At 40.1% G+C, this 24,098-nt stretch overlaps 1 protein-coding gene across 5 annotated transcripts; it reads left to right on the forward strand.

The window, feature by feature from the left end:
- Window positions 1-573: 573 nt before the first annotated feature.
- fbp1b (fructose-1,6-bisphosphatase 1b) lies at window positions 574-10,085 on the forward strand. 5 transcript variants are annotated; one of them, XM_041810165.1, is made up of 9 exons: window positions 574-659; window positions 4,844-5,180; window positions 6,983-7,145; window positions 7,317-7,409; window positions 8,898-9,038; window positions 9,140-9,277; window positions 9,365-9,484; window positions 9,602-9,791; window positions 9,899-10,085. In XM_041810165.1, the coding sequence occupies exons 2-8, from the start codon at window positions 5,011-5,013 to the stop codon at window positions 9,788-9,790; spliced, it is 1,014 nt and encodes a 337-aa protein (XP_041666099.1). In that variant the 5' UTR covers window positions 574-659; window positions 4,844-5,010; the 3' UTR covers window position 9,791; window positions 9,899-10,085. The 5 variants fall into 5 exon arrangements, with proteins under 5 accessions (XP_041666099.1, XP_041666097.1, XP_041666100.1 ...); XM_041810163.1 differs by having other exon boundaries at window positions 605-758; XM_041810166.1 differs by having other exon boundaries at window positions 613-758; window positions 4,935-5,180.
- The last annotated feature ends 14,013 nt before the right edge of the window (window positions 10,086-24,098 follow it).

The raw sequence follows: 24,098 nt of genomic DNA on the forward strand, positions 1-24,098 counted from the left end.
ACATTTTTAAAAGGAATTACTGACTTTCACACCCTGCAGTAGATCATTTTGGATGAAACTGAATATTTAAATGAAAATAAAGTGCTTTTTCTTGCTGCAGAGTTTAGATTGATTCATGGCACATGAAAACTGGGAATTGCTGATTCCATGGCCAGACGTCATTTATTCCTCTCTGCTTGTAGACTGCACAGTGACATCATGTGGACACTTGAGAGAACTACATTTTACACAGTAACCTAGAAAGATATTGTTGCTCCACAGTTTGACAGGAACAAGCAGGGAAAATGATAAAAAATTTGGTGTAACCTATGTTCTTCACAGAAAAAATATAACTGTTAATTTATCTTACTATGTATGATGCCACTAAGTTTATGTAATGGGGTATTCAAACCAGCAGAATCAATATTAGACAGACAGGCAGGCAGGTGAGAGAGCAGAGAGGCAGACAGATTATCTGGGTAGGTTGGTACAGTTTGCAGAATGCAGATACCACAAAGAAGATTCACTTTATGGACAAAAACATTTGGCCACACCTGTTAATTATTGAATTCAGGTGTTTCAATCAGACCTGTTGCCACAGGTGGTTAAAATCAAGCACCTAGCCTTGACCATGTGATACAAAGCGGGTTGTCCTGAAGAGCTCAGTGACTTCAAGTATGGTACTGTGATAGATGCAACCTTTCAGCATGAGTCTGGTTCTGCTCAAGTTTTCTTTGCCAGTATAATTTTGCTAAATATTGCTTGCATGTGGATTAAAGGTAGGGAAGCACAACACTGGAGCTTGCAAATGTCCTCATGCCAATATAACCGCACATGGTCTGCTTAAAAACGTAATGCTTCCTGTTATAAGGTAAACCATTGTGGTAGATTCTGCCATTGGCCAATATATTGACTGTAAATATTTGCAAAGATTTTGTTTTTTCATGCCTATAGTTGACTTTCAAAGTTATCTGCCAATCTTATTATGACAAAAGTTTCTTGCATCCCTCATTTGTTTATTTATGCTGCAATTTTGTAAATTACAATTTTAAGAGTTTAGTCTAGACCTGCTCTTTTTTTCAAACTAGAAAGCATTTTTTATGAATTGGTGCTGCACAAAGAATGACTGATAATATGAAGCATACGGTGTTGCTCTATGTATGAAATGTGCTCTTTAAGGTTTGACTTGACCTGGTTTGTTATTGCATACACACCATGTAACACAGACTTTTAGTATTTGCAGATGCAAGCCTGATTAACTGTGCAACTTTTTAACCATTAACCTGTAAAAGCAATGAATGGCGTTTAGTTAACCGTCACACATTACCTCATAGAGGTGGTTTCCACCATGCTTTGCATCCTGTTGAGTTCAAAGTTCAGCTTTAGCTCTCTGTTGTGAAACAGTGTCTCTGTAACATTTCATGTGAGCCTGTGATGTAAGTTATCTGGACACTGTGAAGTCTTTACCTCTTCATGTCTGTGTCCCAGACAGAAGCAGCCATAAATGAGCAATGGACATGCCGACACAAAGGCAACAAGCACCACCCACCACTACGATTTTTTTTCTGTTTTATTAGTGCATGTACATCACAGGTGTTACATAAAACCAAGTCTGAACCCTAACCTTCCTCAGGATCATGCAGGGAGGGAGTGATGAGGCAGGTTAATTCATTAATTAGAAGAAGAGCTGAGTTAGTATCGAGCAGTACAAGATGTTCAATAATTTATCACAAAAAAGGATTTTTGGATCTTGAGTTACTGCAAAAAGAAAATATAGGCTCTGTTTTAGGAACTGCATTTCTTGGCCAAAGGAATGCAACATTAAATGATGCAAACGCACTCTTACTACTACATATAAACCCAACTCTATCTGCCTCTAAAGAGCGGCTGGTCTCAGCCACTGCCCCAGTTGAGGAGTTCGGGGCATTTGGATGCTCTCTGGTTGCCTCCCTTTGGAGGTCTTCAAGGCATGTACAACTAGGAGGAGACTCTATAGACCCAGAACTTGCTGGAGGAGTTATATACCCCTTCAGGCCTCAGGATCCCTCAGGAGGAGATGGAAAATGTCACTGAGGAGAGGGATGTCCAGGCTAGCTTGTTTAACCCTTAGATCTCACAGCTATTTTTTTTCACCATCATGTCTTGTCTGGACTTTTTGTCTTTAAAGGCTTGCAAAACATCAACCCTGTGGTGCACAGTCAAGCTCTATACATCCTTTTATCAGGACAACCTGGGCTTTAAGAATATATCTACTACAGCACTGTCACTTGATATTCAAAAAGGTTATAGGACTCTAAAGAACAAATCGGAATTTGAAATTCAGAGATTTTTATTTCTAACACACAGAAAATGTTAGTGACTAAGCCTTTTTTGCACAGACTTGTTCTCCCATCTCTAGGGGACAAAACAGTGAAAAAAATAAACATTCTGTGACTAACGGTTTTCAAAATATATACATAGATACAAAAAAGTCCGTGCACTTTTTTGCAGTTAGATTCATTTGTGTGACTCCTCAAAGCAGTAGAGACGCAACTGTGCCCTTCCCACAACGCATTGCGGTAAACAATATGGCAATACCCTGGGAAGAAAGCTGGAGAAAATGATAGAAAATGGATAACAAGATGCTTCTTATCTGATCTAACGACGTGGATTCGATCTTTAAAGACCCCAAAAAGTCACCGCAGTCCCGGGATTGTTAGGACAGCGTCCTTTAGGGCGAGACATCGGAGTAGCAAACAAACGTCAGCTTTCAGAAGAAAAAAAAAGTGTCTATGACTAGTGCTCCCAGAATGCTCCAGCTTTACTCCCTATATTATCACATATCTATGAATAAATTAATTTAGGTAGTGTACAGTCCTCAATTCAACTTTAGATATAAGCAGCAGAGATGGGTGGAGCTGAGCAGCACTGGTCTCTTCTTGTCATCTTATTGTTGTTGTTTTGATTGAGAGCCCCCTGGTGGTGGAATTTGTATTTGGCACATTTAATACAGGTTATATAAACTCTGTTAATGTTAAAGCTTTTTTAATTATTACACATCTTTGCATCACAATTAAGCCACCTAATGCAAGCGCACCTGAATGCAGCTGAGGACCTCCACTTTACACTGGAAGTCAGAAAATCGCCGCCATATGTCATCTTCCAATACTGGAAGTCACTTGAACTGGACATTGTCTTCATTGTTTTCTTCGTGCATCGCCACCATATTAATAGAGGAAAGTCTGCCACATAAGAAAATACAAGTAGACGAAAAATAGACAAGTTTTCCACTTAAAAAGCACAGCGATAACATTATATTAATTTTAATTCAGTGATCTATGATTCAAATTCATGTATCACTGAGCACAAACAGAATACGTATAGATAGTTTTCATTTTGAATTTATATATTTATATCTATATGTTAATCTGATCATTTTAGCTTTTTATTCCGGAAACTTGTACAGTCCTTGTCTACTGTATTGAATGACGTAGCTGACTTGCCTCTGGCAACATGGTGGCGATGCCGACGTCGGGCCAGCCAATCTCCGGTCGCATATTATGTCTGCGCAAAGTGATACTTGAATTTGTGTCATAAATCGATTTATTAAAATTAAACTTACGTAATTGCTTTTTAGTCTGAAAACTCCAAGAGTACTTTGCTGCAGACAAGATGGACGACATCCATCCAATCCATACCGGAAGTCCGTACGTCTAAGGTTAGGCTTAGGCATTAAAACCCGAGTGATTAGGTTCAGGGAAAGGCAGTAGGGAAGGTGATATATTTGAGATCCAGCACCAAGGGTTAGGCTTAGGCGCGAAAAAGACCGACAAACACTGGCAGCTGAGTCCAACACGAAGAAAAAACTTCCGCTTGGGACTTCCGGCATGGATTAGATGTATAGCGGCACCCAAGTCGGCCATCTTGACTGCAGCTGGGTCCCTCTCGAAAACTCTCGTATTTTTCATCTACTTGTATTTCCCTACGTGGCAGACTTGCCTCTAGTAATATGGTGGCGATGCATGAAGAAAACAACGAAGAAGAAGAGATATGGTAGCACTCGTCCATCTTCGGGTATGAAGCGGAGGTCCTCGGCTGCCTCCAGGTCCCTCTCACCTGATGGGATTAATTATTGATGAATGTGTATTTGTTTAATATAAACTCTGCTGACCTCCATCACTTTAACTGGAAAAAGACAAATGACAGTTTCATGGTATTTCTTTGGTTTCTCTCTTCAATGGTACTCTGCCTACATTATCAACAGCTATCAAGGACTTAAACAACACTATTTTATTTCTGTAATATCGTCTATCATACTATTCACTATTTGCACAGTTAAATTTCTATTAATTGTGGGCTAAAAAGGGGGTTATTACACCTAAAACATGTTTTCCCCATATTTAGAAGGTAGAGGCTTGGATTTATTAGAGATTAATGGCAAAAGCACTATGATATGTCAGGATTATAGAATATGAAAAATATGTGGTTATAATTTGAGTCAGTGTGGCAAATTTGGTCATGAGGTGAAAGAGTGTCAGTATGATGCAAATCTCCTATTCTTTGCACTTCTAGTAGACAGGATTTTGGAATTAGGAAATAAATAATAATAAAAAAAATGGCAAAATTTCATACAGTTAGCATTTAAACTGCCCAGTTTATTGAGAGCCGAACAAATAAAAACAACCAAAATGTCACTTTTGGTCCCCAAGATGCTCCGAGGGTTAAAACACATTTGAAATAAGGAATCTTTGCTTACAACTTAAACTAAGCCATAGTCTACAGTGCAGATAGGAACTCAGGAACAGGTCTAAATCACAGGCCTTTGTCTCTTCAAAACAAAACAAAATGTCCACTACCTTTGAACTTTGCTCTTTTAAACCCTCAGGCACAGAAGCGATCAAACCAACCCCCGAGCTGAAGGCACTTTGATTGGTTTAAAGAGTCTCACACCCCTGTGGCTTCCCCCCTATCTACAGTCCAGAGTCCACTTTTGAACTCGAGGACTACGCTCACCTATTCCACTCAGCTCCCAGTCCCACGGCTGACAGCAAAATGTCTGACAGGGGAGCCTTTGACACCAACGTCCAGACCCTCACCAGGTTTGTTCTGGAGGAGGGCAGGAAGGCCCACGGCACGGGAGAGCTGACCAACCTGCTCAACTCCATCTGCACCGCTGTCAAAGCTATCTCCACCGCTGTCAGGAAGGCTGGGATCGCTAACCTGTGAGTTCGATCAACTCTGTTTTTATCCAGTGAGCGTCTGTAGGGCCTAAAACAGCCATTGTACCTATCATTAGGGATTCTAATGAGTAAAGATAAAAATACCTCTTCAGTGTAAATCCATGACTTATTATTTAGGTTTAGGATTAGAAGTTTCAGTTTCTGAAGTTTCTCTTCTCAAGTATTTAAATATGTTTGACACAAGGAGCAATGCCTGGGCTTTGTGCAGACATAAGAATATTGAAGCATCTTTATCTATACCAGTGGTTTTCAAACTTTCTCCCCCAAGGCACACCTAAGGTTAAGCCACAATCTCAAGGCACACCATACTTAAATCAATACAAAATAAACTTTTTAAATAATGTTACAGTCAAGGTGGCCTATAAGGGGAAAACTTTCTGGGGCCCATCCAACTGGGGGATCATAGAGATGGGAAAAGTGAGCAAAAGGTGGCAAAAATGGGTTAGAAGTGATGAAAAAACATGGCAAAATTGGGGCAAAATGTGGCAAACAATGTCAGAAATGGGTGAAAATTGGTAATAAAGTGGCTAAACAATGGGTTAAAATTGGCAAAACTTCTTGAAAGTGTCTAAATAGTGGCAAAAAAATGGGTCACAGGTGGTCTATAAGGTTTATATGTTGTAAAAAGATGGTAAAAATGGGTTAAAAGTGATAAATAAGGGCATGACTGGGCAATAAAGTTGTCAAACAAAGGCAAAAGTGGGTGAAAATTGGCAAAACGGTGGCAAAATAGATCACAAGTGGCAGAAAAGTGGCAAAAGGGTTAAAGTTGCTAAAGGGAGGTAAAAGGGGTTTAAAGTGATGGGAAGAAATGGCAAGAAATGGCCAAACAACAGCAAAATTGGGCGAAAAGTGCCACAAAGGTAGTAAAAAATGGGTTAAACTTAGCAAAAAGTTCCAAATAAGTGGCAAAAATGCTAAATAAAGCAGCAAAAGTGGCAAAAATGGGTAGAAAACCTGGTTAACTTGGTTAAGAATAGCATTAAATAATTTCAACATCTATTTTAACCCAATAATAGCTTGCCATGCTTTTCAGCTCTTAATGAGGTCACTGATAGCCAGGATGCTAGCACCAATGCTACTGATCCAACACACATACACTGATATCATCAATAAATCACAAACCCATTCTCCGGGACTTTTCAGGGGTCCAGCCAGATCTGTGGGCAGGTCTGGTTAGAGTACTTAACATAAAGTTGTAGTAATAACGTATGGTACACATTTCCCACGGCACACCTTGACTTGCCTTAAGGCGCACTAGTGTGCCTTGGCACACCATTTGAGAACCACTGATCTAGAGGATGGTTGAGAGAAAATATCACAAAGTTGCCGTGCAGTTACAAAAAGCACAAAAAGTCTGCAGAGATGAATACCTTGCAACCGTTTCCTTCTCAGTATCCTTCTTTCTTAATCATGCAACTTGTCAAATATTCACTTTGCATTCTAAAAGCATGGATTCAGTGTTGTGGGGTTGCATATTAACATATTAGGAGTCTGATCAGGAAGTTATCTAAACATCAAAGCGGATCAGTTGTAAGAAACAGGCCGCGTCCAAAGGTAAACTTTGTGCTTGCTGTGTGCATTCGCTGAGGGCAAAGGCCGAGAAGATAATGAAAATTTCAAACAATCTTCACTAGAGGTATTTAAATGTAAATATTAACCAATGTACTGTGAATTCTCTCAGTTATAAGGGATCAGTGCCTTCACTTGACTGTTATTCTATCATAATGTAAGCTTTAAATCAAGTTTGGTCTTATTTAGTCTCCTCTCTCTTCTCCTGTAAGCTATGGCATCGCAGGAAGCACCAACGTGACAGGAGACCAGGTGAAGAAGCTGGACGTCCTGTCCAACGATCTGGTCATCAACATGATCAAGTCATCCTTCACCTCCTGTGTGCTGGTGTCAGAGGAAGATGAGAAGGCCATCATCGTGGATCCAGATCAGAGGGTACTTTCTTCGTAGAGTAGCCTAAATGCAAATTCAATATGATACAATACCACTTTATTGTTCTCCTGAGGAAAATTCACCTTTAGCTTGAACAGAAAACTTTACTATACATTTCTTACAACCACTGATTTAATTGCATCATCATTAAGTTGGTTTGTTTTCATCTGACAGGGAAAATACATCGTGTGCTTTGACCCTCTGGACGGCTCATCAAACATCGACTGTCTCGTCTCCATCGGAACAATCTTTGCCATCTACAAAAAGGTTAGCAACTACGATAATGCAAGCTGATCATAAATACTTTCGTCCGTATGGCTCTGACAAAGACTTTGGATGAATTTTCCTCAAGTTTATATTTAAACTCCTTCGGTGAAGTCAAATGTTTTAAGGTTCTGGGTACTGAAATAGAGTTTAGGGCTGACCTCAGCGGTCAGACAAAAGTTCATCTTTTGCAGCAGCTGTATGCTCATCAATGCCCCATTTCTCTCACTGGTAAAGGAGATAAATACCGCATGGACATCTGGTCAAAATGCAGGTGTAGGACAAAATCATCACCCACAGAAACGGAGAAAAGACAAAAGGTCCTAACACTGGAACAGGATAACTGTGTTGTTTTTATATTATGTTTAAGTACTTGATTATCAAGTAAAGGGAGCTTAATTTGTGTGGGTCTTGATAGCTATCGAGCTGCCTGTGGTGCAGGGGTTAGTGCTCTTGTCTCACAGCAAGAAGGTCCCTGGTTCGCTTTCCAGTCAGGGCCTTTGCAGACTCTGCAGAGTTTGCATGTTCTCCCTGTGCATGTGTGGGTTCTCTCCAGGTACTCTGGCTTCCTCCCACCACCAAAAACATGCTCATTAGGTTAAATGGTGACTCTAAATTGGCTGTAGGTGTGAATGTGAGTGTGCCTGGTTGTCTGTCTCTGTATGTGAGCCCTGCGATTGACTGGTGACCAGTCCAGGTTGTACCCCACCTCTCGCCCAATGACAGCTGGGATAGGCTCCAGCCCCCCTGTGAGGTCTTGAGGTCTTGAGAAATGAGTTGGTTGTAATGGAAAAACAAGTGTTGTTGTCTCAGGGTAAATATGTCAAGATCTTGGAAAAATCAACAAAAATCCACTCAATGTAACAGGAAACAAAATAGAATAGAAATTATGGATGCATGTCCTTGCAGGGCTTCCCTACTTCTTAATATCACTCCACCACATTTCCTGGAAAATGCTGCTCATTTACTCAGCTACTCCTGTATGAGAGTAGATTATATTGCAGATTGGCATCATGGTTAATCAATCAGAGTAATGACTATTTTAAATACCATTACTTAGGCATTACTGTTTTAACAGCATATTAATGTTTTTCTGTTCAAGCACCTTTTCATTGTGATGATAATAGTTTTATATTTTTTCTTTTTTATAATGCAATGCTCACCTTTAGAGTCTAACACTTTCAGACTGGGTAGGGTGTTAGAGTGGTGCAGGGTCTTAGGCTTCACATGTAAGAGGACTCTTAAAGCAGACTTAAAGACCTCCCAGAAGGATAAAAGGGACCTACAATGATGTGACTAAGGGTCAAGTATAGCGTTTTATATATAAGCTCATGGAATGTGCATTTATACAGATTAAGGGTGATAATTTACAGTGCCCCTCAGTACTGCATCCTCCTGCCTTTATCCTCTTAAAGGACCGTGCTTACCTGTGTCAGCAGTCTCATTTGTTGCCTGTTTCTCATGATATTTTTGGTTTATATCATTCCACAGACCTCAGATGACGAGCCGGTGGAGGCCGACGCTCTGCAGCCAGGAAGAAACATCGTAGCAGCGGGTTACGCTCTGTACGGCAGCGCCACCATGATGGTTCTGTCCACGGGTCAGGGAGTCAACTGCTTCATGCTCGACCCTGTAAGACCAGAAATACACAGTCATCATGATTTAAGATTGCATGCACCTTGTATATATGATGCTCCTGTATGTTTTAATTCGCTCCTTTCATTTCTTCTCAGTCTATCGGTGAGTTCATCCTGGTGGACAGAGATGTAAAGATTAAGAAAAAGGGAAAAATCTACAGTTTAAATGAAGGATATGCACAGCATTTTTACCCAGATGTGACAGAATATCTGCAGAAGAAGAAATACCCAGAGGTAACATGCAAAATAAAAGCACAAAGATGCATGATGATATTTGGCTCTACATTGCTGACCCATGCATTTATGTTTTTGTGTCTCTAGGACGGTTCTGCTCCATATGGCAGTCGATATGTTGGTTCTATGGTAGCTGATGTTCATCGTACTTTGGTGTACGGAGGAATCTTTTTATATCCTGCTAATGTCAAGAGTCCAAAGGGAAAGGTAGGCATGGGTGTATGGAGCCAGATCAGTCTCATTAAAACAGAGTGCAAACCGAAATCCACAAATATAGGAATTGTGCATATGTTTTAAATTTTTTCTTGCGTTCCTTTTCCTCAGCTGAGGTTGTTGTACGAATGCAACCCCATGGCGTTCATCATGGAGCAGGCGGGAGGCATGGCCACGACAGGTGCCATGAATGTTCTGGACATCCAGCCCACATCCATCCACCAGAGAGTCCCCGTGGTGCTGGGGTCACCTGATGATGTGCAGGAGTATCTGAACATCTGGAAGAAACATAACAAATGAGGTACTGAACTCAGTTTCTTATCAGTTCTACAGGAAATGACATGATTTGAGCACATGTCGGTAAACTTCCTGGTATAACAAATCTTTTTTCTTCTGTGTCTTCAACAGCAAAGTAAAGATGCTCAATCAGGATGTTCCTTGCTGAATGTCTCCTCTCATTCACTTGACTGCTTCTGTGAAGGAACCAAGCTGGACCTACTGCGTCTGCCTTACACCATGCTGATCACATCTTGGTGCTCTAAGTATTATTTGTTGAAACAAACTGTATATTTTTTAAATAAACACATAAAAATGACAGTGTTCTTCATTGTGTTGAAAAAAGTTTGGCATGTCTACAGCAGTGGTTCCCAGACTTTTTCTGTTGGGGTCCCCCTTTGGCAGGTAAACATATTTTCAGTCCCCCTCCCCCTTACCTTACATATCACCATGTAAAAATATCTAAATGCACGACTAACACACAGTCATTCACATTTTTTTGCAAACAAATTCCTTTTTGCTAGAATTTACCACAAGTTCTAGAAATCTAACTCTCTGTAGATGAACAATTCCCTGAAAATAACCAGTCATGCAATAATTATAAAGACCACTGAGGGCTTATTTGGTGCTACAGATCTTGGTGAGTCCTGGGTGCAGCTGTGAGACTGTTAATCTCTGCTCATTTTCAATCTCCAGCTTTGATTTGCTTTTGTCTTAATTGAGGCAACAGCAGAAAAACCCTCTCACACTGGGAGAATGTTGCAAAAGGAAAGAGTGTGGCCAGGGCTCTCAAGCCTAGCAATTTTCCACTCAAATCCAAAATGCAGAAATTGTCTTGGACTTGAACTGCAATACCACTGCTGAACCACTGGTCTACAGCAACATCACAGACACTGTGGGATTAGACTAGACATAAGTATCATAAAAGATGACATTAGTATGATGACATTCTTTAGCTATAGACCAGTCTTACTCAACCCTGCTTAACCAAAACGCCAAATTGTTGAAAAATACTTTTGCAAGAGCCACAATCTAACTAGTGAAAAATGGCAAAAACTGCTTGAAGTAGCAAAAATAAATAAAGTTAAAGGTGGCAAAAATGGCCAAGAAGTAACAAAAATGTGTGAAAATTGGTGAAAAGGTGGTTAAAGGGTCATGAAGTTGCAAAATGGGTGAGAAGTGACAAAAAATCAGTTATGGGTGACATAAAATGGTCAAAATGTGGCAAAAAAAATGAGCAAAAAGTGACTAAAATGGGCAAAAAGCAGTCATAAGTGATAAAGATGGGCAAAAAATAGAAAACAAGTGGTATGCAATGGTAAAAGGTAGCTTAAATGGGTGAAGGGCAAAAATAAAAGTGGCCAAAAGAAGTGGCTAATACTGGCAAAAACTCGAGGGAAAAGTGATATTTAATGACAAAAGGTAAATTAAGTGGGTGAAAATGAGGAGAAAAAACTGTGAAAATGGCCAAAATGGGATAAAAGTGGTAAAAAAAAATGGGTAAAGTGTAAAAAATGGGAAATAAAGAAGGGGAAAATGGGAAGGGGAAAATTTAATGGCAAAGTGTGGGTTAAATGGGCAAAAATGGGTTAAAAGTGGCAAAAATGAAAAAGAAAAAACGGTAAAATGGGCAAAAAAGTAGGGAAAAAGTGGTGTATAATGGCAAAAGGTAGCTTAAATGGGCACAATTGGGATGAAAGTGGCAAAAATAGGAAAAAAGTGGCAAAAAAGGGCAAAAAGTAGTACAAAAGTGGCATTTTTTGGCAATGCGTTGCTTGAATGGATGAAAAGTGGCAAAATATGGTGAAAAAGGGTAAAACAGTTTCTCTTTTTTAAGGTTTTCTTGGGGAATAATATTTCAAATAAGGACATGAAATAACCACAAATGATCAAAAAAGATACCCAACATGTGGCTCCAGAGCCACATGTTGGGTATCACTGCTATAGACAGTTGAAGAACATACATAACATGCCAATTAGCAGGTGAAAATGGTGAAAAACGTTGCATTTTCCCCCTGCATGCGTGGCACCCAAAGACATGCTCATCTTACTGCTATAAATGGAGAGATGTCTGGATATCTGGATGTCTGTCTCGATTAGCAAACCTCCCTGTCACTCAAATTGTCTTTCATACCTCTCAGAGGACTTCTTGGAAATAATGGGTTGAAACTGGAAGCATGACAACATCATAAAAATGTATCGATTTTGTATAAAACTCCAAAATTGTGTTTTTTTTTGCTTCACGTTGGTACCCCTCAGGTCCCATCCACCGATACAGCTGACATACAGTAAACGTATTGAGTCATTTTCTTAGCACAGCTGCTCTTTTCCTGTCTCTCTTTGCCAACCGCCATTACACACCTGCAGACAGAGAAGCAGTTGTGTTTTCCTACATCTGTATCGCGCTGAAGTTAATTTTTCTTTACTCTTTCTACTTGTCATCACTATAGTTTCATAGCTGTTGTGCATTTACGAGGACAGACGTATACTTAACAACAAGCACCCTCGTGGTTTTGGCGCTTTTCTCTTAGCCTCCCAGTCCTCTTCTACCACAACTTAGCCTAGCTTAGCCTCGGCTTCTGTGTCTGCCTCGGACTGCTCGCTGTGACAGATATTCAGATCCTCCCCTAACATAAGATGGATTTGCTCTGTCACCAACCGTGTTGTTTTAAAGCATTATTATGATAAAACGAGGGAGAAAAGCTGCTAAAGCTGCAAAGCTGCCTCACTGCAAACAGCAAAGCCACCGTAGGAGAGCTGCAGAAATGATTTATAGTCTGATGCTTACATGTAAGAGGCAGCCATGTGAGTTTAGATATCAGGACATCACTGATGACATATTGCTAATGCATAGAGTGAATGCATGTATTAAAGTGGGGTTAACTTTGTATTTGAATGCCTACCCTGCTCAACCAAAGAGCCATATTGTTGAAAAATACCTTTGCAAGAGCCACAGTTTAAGCAGTGAAGCAAAAACAGCTTGAAGTAGCAATGACAATAAGTTACAGGTGACAAAAATGGTCAAAAAGCACCAAAAATGGGTAAAAAGGGTTGAAAATGGAAAGGAAAAGTGGAAAAGGGGACAGAAAGTAGCAAAAAATGGGTGAATGGTGACAAAAAATGGGCAAAAAGCTGTCAAGAGTGGCAAAAAGGGGCAAAAAATTGGAAACAAGTGGTAATTAGTGGCAAAAGGTGGCTAAATGGGTGAAAAGTGGTGAAAGGGGCAAAAATACATTATAGTGGCAAAAAGAAGTGGCAAAAATGGGCAAAGAAAGAAAAAAATTTAATGTTGAAAGGTAGCTTATGGGTGAAAAGTGGCAAAAAATGTGATAAAAGTGGTAAAAAGAAGTGGCAATAACAGGCAAAAAGGGGGAAACAAGTGGTAGTTAATGGCAAAAAGGTAGCTAAAATAGGTGGAAAGTGGTGAAAAAGTGGCAAAAATGGGATAAAAATGGCAAAAAATGGGTAGAAAGTTGCAAAAATTGTGAAAATGGGAAAAAAAAGTAGGCAAAAAGTGGTATTTAATGGCATAAGGTGGCTTAAATGGGTGGAAAATGGCAAAAAATCGTGAAAAAGTAGCAAAATGGGATAGAAATGGCAAAAATAGGAAAAAAAAGGAAAAAAGTGGTATTTAATGACAAAAAGTAGCTTAAATGGGTGAAAATTGTGAGAAAAAAATTGTGAAAAGGGGTAAAAATGGGATATAAGTGACAAAAAAATGGGTGAAAAGTTGCAAAAAATTCATCAAAATGGGCAAAAAAGTAGGTAAAAAAGGTTCTATTTAATGGCAAAAGGTAGCTTAAATGGGTGAAAAGTTGCAAAAATGGGATAGAAGTGGCAAAAAGAAGTAGCTAAAATTGGGAAAAAACTAGGAAGAAAGTGGTATTTGATGACAAAAAGGTGGCTTAGTGAGTGAAAATTGGGAGAACTGGAGAATAAGGGGCAAAAATGGATTATACATGGGTAAAAGTTGCAAAAAATCATCAAAATGGGCAAAAAAGTAGGAAAAAAGTGCTATTTAACGGCAAAAGGTAGCTTATGGGTGAAAATTGGGAGAAAAAATGGTGAAAAGGGGCAAAAATGGAATAGAAGTGTCAAAAAAAATGGCCTTTTTTAAGGATTTCTGGGGGAATAATACTTAGAATTAAGACATAAAAGAGCCACATTTGTTTCCAGAGCCACATGTTGAGTATCACTGCCTTAAACGTTTTGTTGATTTCTGATAACGCCTCATTGAAGCAACCCTCTATGTCAGCCCAGTGGTTCCAGTGTATACCCGGCCCTTCCGAGGCTCCAGCCCCAGAACAGGATAAGCTAACGGATAATGGATGGACCTCTGAGAATGTATAGCACAAGCCAGCGTAATAATATAATAACACCTTTGGTTCACGCCCATTAGAAACTTCCCTTTGTTTTGACTGTGTTAACTTGTTAGCCTCATGTGATTGCTAGCATCAGCAAGCCCACCCTGACGGGCCCTGGCAGACCGAGAAATGTTCCAGCTTTGCCACACTACTAATGAGCCGTGACTGCTCCGAGAGAAAAACAAAAAGATCCAACAGCCTGCTTACACAAAAGCCTCATTCAATCAATCAGGTTTATTTAGAAAAGCAGTTATTACAGCTCTGCAGAGCTACAGTGCCTTCAAACACAGCCTGAGACTTTCACAATAGTGTAAAGCAGCTCCAAGCAAGGAGAAAACTGGATTAAAACTCTGATATGGATCTAAATTAAGTTTTAATATCATTGCAATAACAGGGCTGTGTGGATCCCTGGCAGCTGTCGTCACCGTGGAAACTTGGCATTGAGGTGAAAAAGTTCCTCAGAGAATATAAGTCTTGGCAGTTTAAGGCCTTTTCAATACTGACTCATATAAAAGTTAGATTATATGAATTGACAGCAGATGTTCGATCAGAAACAGGATTCTCAGCACTTTTCAAAGCACCTCTTTGTAAATGTGGAGAATAAAATAATTCATGCAGCTCCAGCGATCTGGATGGGATCCATATTGTCTGGTATTCAATAAAAAACTCCACCACTTCCTTTGTTTTATATGTGTTTTGTTAGTGTCAGCATTCAGGGGGCCTCGGAGCCCGTGAGACACACAAACGCTCACACATTACAGGCACACTTGTTTATTTCCATCGTGTTCAGACTGTGTATGATTATAGGTTACACAGTCAATATTTAGATTCTGCAGGAAAAGCAGAACCCAGCCTGCGTCCCTCGCTACTGTGTGGTGTATGTACCAGAATGCATATGTGTGCTCATGTATAAAGATGAGGTGTCATATGTAGGGCAGAAGAATGTTCATTCTATTATTATAACACAAAATAATACGGCTGGAGGAAACGGCCAAAATGGGAGGAAAATCTCTGAGGATTTCTGTCAAATGTGTTTGTTGCACTGTTCATGCTGTGCCTCCCTTTTCTCTGCTGGAGATGTCTAATTAGTTTTGACAGCAATGAAAAAGACCTATGTGGTGGAAGTTAAGAGCCATGTGCTCGCAGTGGTTCTCAATGTGGGGGTCGGGACCCCTTGGAGGTCGTGTGACACTGAGGTGTGGTCCCCAGGTGCCTTAAAAAATAAATATTTTTAAAATGATTTCAAACTGTATATTTCACCAATTTTTATGAAAATATAGACATAAAATTAATTAAATGTAAAATGAAAATGTGGTCATTTAGTGAGACTTATGCTGAAATCAAACTAAAGTTTTAAATGATAAGTCTGCACGCGGCCCACCTACAGATTTGGCGGCCACTTTTCATCAATTCTGTGCAATTTGTGCCTCTTTTTAACCATTTTCACCACTTTACACCAATTTTGCCATATTTTTACCAGTTTTCACTTTCACCCACCAATCTTCACCACTTTTAACTTTGTTTTGGTGGGCCCTAATTACCTAGTAATTTTATAGAAATAAGTGATTATATCAAGGAAGTATTTATCTAGTAATAATGTATCAATTATCAAGTAGTTCCTTGCAATATCATGGCCATTTTCTGGTAATTAGGTGGTATATTACCCCGACACAAACCATAACCCTCTAAACCTAACCCTAACCTTTTAACTTTGTAGCAATTCTCAGGTGTTTCAGTGGGATTTTACCCCATCCCTAACCCTCTAACCTGAACCCATGTAATATTGTGGCAATCTTCTGGTATAACAGTGGGATTTTACCCTAACCCTAATCCTCTAACCCGAACCCTGAACCTAATCCCAACCCTTGTAATATTGTGTCAGTTCTGTAGTATTTAGGTGGGATTTTACCCTAGCCCTAACCCTCTAACCCGAACCCTAAACTTAATCCCAACCCTTGTAATATTGTGTCAGTCCTGTAGAATTTAGGTGGGATTTTACCCTAGCCCTAACCCTCTAACCCTAACCAGAACTCTTGTAATTAATGTGGCAATTCTCTGTTATTTAAAGGGGATTTTACCCTAGCCCTAACCCTCTAACCCTAACCAGAACTCTTGTAATTATTGTGGCAATTCTCTGGTATTTAGGTGGGATTTTACCCTAGCCCTAACCCACTAACCCTAACCAGAACTCTTGTAATTATTGTGGCAATTCTCTGGTATTTAGGTGGGATTTTACCCTAGCCCTAACCCTCTAACCCTAACCAGAACTCTTGTAATTATTGTGGCAATCCTCTGGTATTTAGGTGGGATTTTACCCTAGCCCTAACCCAAAACCCTAACCAGAACTCTTGTAATTATTGTGGCAATCCTCTGGTATTTAGGTGGGATTTTACCCTAGCCCTAACCCACTAACCCTAACCAGAACTCTTGTAATTATTGTGGCAATCCTCTGGTATTTAGGTGGGATTTTACCCTAACCCTCTAACCCTAACCAGAACTCTTGTACTTATTGTGGCAATCCTCTGGTATTTAGGTGGGATTTTACCCTAACCCTAACCCCTATAATACAGTGGCAGTTTTTGGGTATTTAAGTAATATTTTAGCCTAACTCTAAGCCTTAGCAATCGTAATATTGTGGCAGTTCTCTGCTATTTAGGTGAGATTGTACCCAAACTATAACCTTCAAACCCTAACCCTCACCCTTGTAATATTGTGGCGATTCTCTGGTGGCATTTTACCAAGTAGTCAGATGATACATTTCTGTACAAGCTGCTCTATAATTGCCAGGTAATTTTTTTTCAGGTTGGCCCACTTAATTAAAGTGAGTCCTCCCTGAATAATTTTGAAGTCATTTTTAGGGTTAGGGGGTTAGGATTGGGGTAAAATACGACATAATAACCAGAAAATTTCCTTAATACTACAAGGAATTACTTGATAATAAATGAATTATTTCGAGGTAAATACTTCCATGATAAACCATATTTCTGAGTCATTACCTGATAGAATCTCAAAGTATTACATGGCAATTATCTTACTATTTTAAAATTACTGTGTAATTTGGGCTCACTAAAAGAAAATGTTACCTTTTTATTCAAAGAGGCTTCTTGATTCAGGAAACAATTTGAGCTGGGCGCCGCATCTTTAGTCATAACTTGTACCATGAGTTTGCATCCTGGGAGGATGTTTTGAAGTTATTGCAACAAAAAAGGAGGTGAAAACTCAAAATTAGGTAAAATATATTTATGTCGCTATGTCTGACCGGATGTCTGAGTCCCCTCGAGTCTGACCCGGCCTGGGCCCAGGGGTGATGCTCAACTCAAGTCATTCAAGCTCCATTTCTTCACCAAATGATGAAGCTAAATTATATTTGGTTATTTGCTTTATTCTCAGTTTTTCCTTCCATGGTTTCTTTATCAATATTATGATTTTCCATTTTCCATGACAGAGATCCTTGTTTAGTTTCATTTCACGGTTCAGGCTAACAGAAAATGGGTTGGAGCTGGAGGTAAATATCTAAACAGAGACTGAAAACTGCTGATTGTGCTCCTGCTCATAAGCACAAGATGAAACTGTCTTCTATCTATGAATATATATTCAGCCAGTGACTTCTATTATAAACAGGATTATCTGTGGAAGGTTGTATACCATTAAACACTTCTATAAACGCTGTCATCAGCCTCCACGCTGGGCCCACCATCTCATGTCTTGTTTAACTGATCAGCATGGCTTTTCTCAGAACAATGACAGCAGGCAGACTGTGTTTAAATTCAACATAAACTCTGAATCCCAGACCACCCTGACTGGAGCTAACTGCTCCACCGAATACTGCCTCGACGTCTGTGGAAGGGACCCATATTTGTACCTGATACTTTAGGCCCAACCCCTGCCTCATGAAGGACTTTTATTTTGGAGGAAACAGTGAAAACAGCCGAGGGTTCCCTTGGTGATTTCAAATTACGAGGCCAGATTTCACGCTTACACATCAAAAATCTGGAATCCAAACAGACGTATGAGTTACAAAGTGTTTTTTCTTTAATACTTTGGTGAAATTACCAAGAATGAAACCTGAGCTAATGCGGGTGCATTGATGCCAAGTTGGAGAACATTTGGCCGCAGCTAAGAAGACAATGTTTTCTCCAAAGTTATGTTACCAGGCAACTTTAAAGCTTACAAAGCTCCTCTTTAAGTTCACCTTTGACAGCAGATTTTATAAAGATGCCTTTCTTCTCTTCTTTTGTTACCGGCATCCCTGATAACTACTCTAAAGAAAGCGTCTACCTCAGCAAAACAGCTGGCAAATCATCAGAACACAATAAATCTCAGTGCATTTAAACAAAATGATCCTGCAGGAGGGCTCATCCGTCAGTCCTGTGTTAATATACAGTAGTAGTCACAGTATTTTGTGGTATTTGTCTTTAGAAGTGGGAAATAGTCCACTCAGCTCATGCTGATTTATTACGTGGTGTCAAGGATGGGGACAGTTGGACCAGACCACCACCGCTGCTGTGCCTTACAAAGGGAGGTGTGTTTGGATTAAAGGCATGCGTGTGGTTACTGTCACTGAGGACAGCCTCATCCGAGATCCGACCACCAGACCGGAGTCAGTTTTTCTTCGACTTGTAGGAAATGAGGCTACAAAAACTGACAGTGAATGTGATCTACTGTATGTTTGAGGAATTTAACCACCAACTACAGACCTCCAACCAAAGAACAGAACATAAAAGGAGGACTTGGATATGGTTGCTTTGTGTATGTTTAGAATTATAGGGGTATGTCACTCCTCTGTTGAAACTAGTTCTGACACTATGGTACCATAAACTAGAGCAGTGTTACTCAACCCTGCTCAACCAAAGAGCCACACTTTTGAAAAATACATCTGCAAGAGCCACAATCTAAGTGGTGGGAAGTGGCAAATATGGGTTTAAGTGACAAAAAAAATAAGTTTAAAGAGGCAAAAATGCTCAAAAAGTGGCGAAAATGGGTGAAAATGGGTTTAAGGGGCAATAGAAACAAGTTTAAGGTGGCAAAATTGGTCCAAAAGTGGCAAAAATGGGGAGGAAAAAGTGGTGAGAAAGGGCAGAAAGTGGCAAAAAATTGAGTGACTGATGACTAAAACGGGCAAAAATTAGCAAAAAGTTGGAAATATTGGCTATGAAAACCCAGCAAAGATTGGCAAAATAGGAAAAAAATGAATTTAATGGCGAAAGTAGTTTAATGTGTGAAAAATGGAAAAAAAAGGCAAAATGCAGGATAAAAGTGGCAAAAAATAAGTAGACAAATGGGCTAAAAGCAGTAAAAATGGATTAAAAATGGCAGAAGAAGGAGAAAAGGGGCAAAAATTGCAAATAAGGGCAATGGAACACCGTAGACCTAGCGACTGAGACAATGGGAGCGAGCTGCAACTTTAACAAGACTCCCATGATTTCACTCCGACTTTTGAATTTGGTCTGCGACTTAGAAATCGGAGGAAAAGTGCTCAGGTGTGAGGCCGCCTGAAGTATACTCTATTTGCTAGTGATCTCTTTTGTGGATTTTTGACCCGTCTAATACTTTGTCTTGTTTTTTCTTTCAGTGCCTCCAGCATCCTGTCAGTGCTTCTACCTGCCACCCGCCAGTCAACTCACCTCCATTTACTTTGTTACCTGTTGGGAATAAACTTCTTTCTCCAACTACCTTTGCTCATGCTCTGCTTCCAGGTCCTAGTCAGAAACCATCACAGATACACCACAACGCGATACAATATGATACAATGTGTGCAATATGCACCATATAATTTGATGCAATATACTAAGATAATGATACAATAAAATGCCTTACAATATGATAATATAAAATTCAAAACAATACAATAAGCACAATATGATTCACTAGGATATACTAAGACATTGGTTCCCAACCTGGGGTTTAGGACCCCCCAGGGATGGCGCCAAAGATCTTAGGTTGGGCGCGAGGCTTTGTCAGCTCTGAATCTGCCAAAATTAGATTTGCAAAATATTGACTAAAACCATGATAAAGCAGTTATTAAGTAGTTTATACAACAGTCTTTTGATAAGAAAAGCATGCATAGGCCTTTTTTAGGGTTTTATCAGTGAAACAATCAAAATCTATGTTGATTTTTGGCAGCAGTGTGTCACTTTTTCTTCTCTCTTGGGTCCTGGAGGGCTCCGCTTTTCTTAGGTACATGTATGGGGGGGCTCCAAGAAAAAAATGGTTTGGAAACACTTTGAATGAGTAGAATGAGTAACTGCTATGTGATTTGACATGGGGAGGACAATACGGTTGGATATGTCACGCCAGTTATAGTAGGATATGACACGATAAGATACTATAGTAGCCTCAAAAAAAAAATCACTGTCAGAGCCCATTGAGTTTTGCCCTAAAGTCAGCCGCTTCAAATGCTCTTCCTCTCTTTAGCTCCTGTAGTTTACTTCTAATTTCCTCTCTTTCAGGCTTCCTTTTTAAAGTCTTGATCTAAAGAACAATGCGTCCTCTATGTTTCAATGATGGCGGCATATCTCTGTGGATGTACGTCCTCTTGAAGAGAAATGTTATCAGAGTTTGGAGAGCAGAGGAAAGATCCCATTTCAAACGCTGAAGTCCTCATCTGTCCTGGAGACTCTTTGTCTTCTGTTGTATCTAAATGCCACTTTTTTGGACAGAGATACCCTCAGAGGTTTTGCCTTTGGGGTTATTAGACTGGTTAGATTATGCTTGTGTCTTTGTGACTCTATTATCATATCTCTACCTGACCAGTTCCACTCAGTGTCTCTACACTGAGAGCCATAGAAGCCCTGAAAGCACTTATTGTTCTGTATTATACATATTTACTGCAGGTGTTCTCGATCTACCTCAGTGCTAATTTTAATTACCGTCTTTTGTGATGACCATGCCTTCTCTGGAGTTGAACTCTCTGCCCCGATCTTTTTTCCAGCCCCATCTGCTTTCCTGCAAACGCTTTAAGTGAAAAAACAACAACCAGACCCAGACGTTACCCTGTTTTACCCCACTTTATGGTGTCAGTCTGCTCCATGAAACAAACCAAAGAAATCTGAAGGCCTTACAGACAGGAACAACACTCTATCTCCACATCATAGCATGTCCCAAACGATTACAACTTCCTGAGTACATTTGGGTGTTTTACAGCCAGATTGACCCATGTCTGAACTCATGTCTCTGTTCTTTACTGAGTTCAAAGTCAAATCCTTTTCCTGTCCCGGTGCAGAGATCCCTCTAGAGGGATGCACTTAAGTCTCAGAACATGTGGTATCACGCTTGAACATAACATGGGATAGAAACATGCTAACATGCTGACACTGAGAGTTAGACATGGCTTATTGGCATTGTGTGTATATACTGGGGCTACAGTGATCTAAATATGACTGCCTTTAGTAACATGACAGCTGCACAGAACTCACTGATAGTAATGAATAGCAGACAGTGATCTTGATGCTATCATTACGTAACGTGAACTAGCTAATGTTAGCTAATTAGTGCTCACCAAGGCTTTGATGATAAAGGGTTTCTGGAAATTCACTCCCCAAATGGCAACATGATTGACCCAAACACAGCAAGAATACACACAGTCATCTGTATAAAGTAGACTTTTATCCTGATGTGTGTAAAGATCCTCCACTATGGCAGATACACTGGTAAACATCAGCAAAGCTAACTTCTGGCTGGGATTTTTCTGTTTTAAGTGATGGTATGATAGGATATGATATGATGCAATATGATTGGATGAATCAATCAAGACCCAAAGGAGTGGGATGGGATTGGACTGGATGATACGATGCAATACAAAACAATGGGATATGATTCAATAAGATACTATACTATACATTAGTATAGGATAGGACAGGCTGGGACTGCTTAAAATACAATACTAAATGATGCAAAATGAAATTACACATACCTCATGACATGACATGACACTGTACTATGTCATGATTTAAAACTGTACAATCAAGTAAGGATGGAAGAGACACTGAGCGGTGGTCTCCAGATGCCTTAATAAAAAACTAAGAACATTTTTGAATTACACTGTACACCACTTTACACCAATTTTGTCAATTTTAAGCCCATTCTGCCATTTTTTTCTGCCTGCTTTTGCCACTTCTAAACCAAATCTTGCCACTCTCTGCCTATTGTTGGCTCTGTTGACACATTATTGCCACTATTAACCCTTTTACCACTTTTTAAGCCACATTTCCCAATTTGATATGCCCATTTTGACCAGTTTCTGACTATTTGTGCCTTGACTAACACTGTTTTTGCAAGTTTATATCAATTGTCATCCCATTTTGCTAAACTTCCACCTGTTAATGCCATTTAGCACTTAATATGGCAATTTTTGCCACTTTAACCAATTCTTCCCATTTTTATCTCTGCCAAGGAGGTTATATGATTGTGTGGGTTTGTTTGTTTGTTTGTTAGTTTGTTAGCAACATAACTCAAAACGTTGTGGATGGATTTTTGAATAAATTTTCAGGAAATGTCAGAAATGGCAGAAGGAAGAACTGATTAGAGTTTGGGAGTGATCTGGACCACCGTCTGGATCCAGGAATTTTTTTAAGGATTCTGTACTATTGGGAGATAGGGCTAATGGTGGAGGTCTGCGCTGTTACCACTTTACACCAGGAGATGGTGGACATGAGTAACTTCAATCCCAGCAGCATTTTGGGTGTGTTTCTATTCAAAGTTTTGGAGTTTATAGAGTTTGAAAGCTGACGCCCGGTCGAGGAGACGAGTTGGAGCGTAACAGAGAGAAATACAGCGAATCGTAGCAAGAATACTCACAATGCTGGGAGAAATAGAGGAATATTCACCCTCTGCCATTCCTTCAATTGTCCAGTGAGACCATGGGTGAGACTGTCAGTGCATCTGTTGGCACTGGCAGGCATTGCTTCCACCCTGACAGTCCACCTGTAGCGAAGCCGTCGGTTTGCCTCACTGAGTAATGGCTGAATGCTGTGGTGGGGGGCACATGGGGACGGATCCAGGAATTTTTAAAAGGATTGTTCACTATTGAGAGATAGGACTAATGGCGGAGGTCTGCGCTCTCTGAGTGCTTTTCTTGTTGGTTATTTTTTGCCACTTTTCAAATTTTTTGCATTTCTAACCCATTTCTACTACTTTTAAATCTAATTTCACCACCTTTCCCACCATTTTTTTGCCACTATTAACCCATTTTAGCTATTTTTAAGATGTTTTAATACTGTTTTTAACAAAAGGATTTACATTTTTAAGAGGGCTTCTTACTAAACAAATGAATTAAAGTTTTTTTTGTAAGAGTGGTTATTATTCAGGTTTAATATAAAATACCACAGCTTAACTTCACAATGGACCATGATTTTGCTGGCCCCCAGAAGGCCCCCCCATGGGCAGCCTTGTCTGCACATGACTATTCTTAAATATGCATGGCTGTGTTCACACACCTTCAGGTACAGTGGGGGTCCCCGGTCTCTGGCACCTTTATTTTGGGGGTTGCCAGCTGAAAAAGTTGAGAACCACTGCAATTCTGCACTGAACAGGACAGACAGTAACAGTATGGTGCAGTATGAGTTGATGCAATACAATATCAAGACTTGATGGAATGGGACAGGACATTTCTCCACCACTTATCCCATTCAGGGAGCAGGGGCTGGAGCCTTCCCAGCTGTCATTAGGCGAGAGGTGGGGGACATCCTGGACTGGTCCCTACAGGACTGACGTAGAGAGACAAACTGCCAGGCACGCTCACCCTCCTGGCCAACTCAAGGTCACCAATTAATCTAACGAGCATGTCTCTGGTTGGGGGAGGAAGCCGGAGTATTGGGAGAGAACCCATGCATGCACAGGGAGGACATGCAAACTGAGCAAGAAAGACCTTTCACAAGGTCTGCGCCACTACAGACACCAAACAATGAAATTTAGACTCAGCCGAATGCGATGGGATGGGACTGTATGATACGATGCAATGTAGTGTGGTG

The sequence above is a fragment of the Cheilinus undulatus genome, linkage group 17 (genome assembly GCF_018320785.1).
Source record: "Cheilinus undulatus linkage group 17, ASM1832078v1, whole genome shotgun sequence".
Lineage (NCBI taxonomy): Eukaryota > Metazoa > Chordata > Actinopteri > Labriformes > Labridae > Cheilinus > Cheilinus undulatus.

Bases quoted from the DNA above. Each gene is read 5' to 3' on its own strand.
- fbp1b (XM_041810162.1), top strand. The intron at 5,181-6,982 runs GTGAGTTCGATC...TTCTCCTGTAAG, and splicing joins AAGGCTGGGATCGCTAACCT to CTATGGCATCGCAGGAAGCA. The intron at 7,146-7,316 runs GTACTTTCTTCG...TTCATCTGACAG, and splicing joins TCGTGGATCCAGATCAGAGG to GGAAAATACATCGTGTGCTT.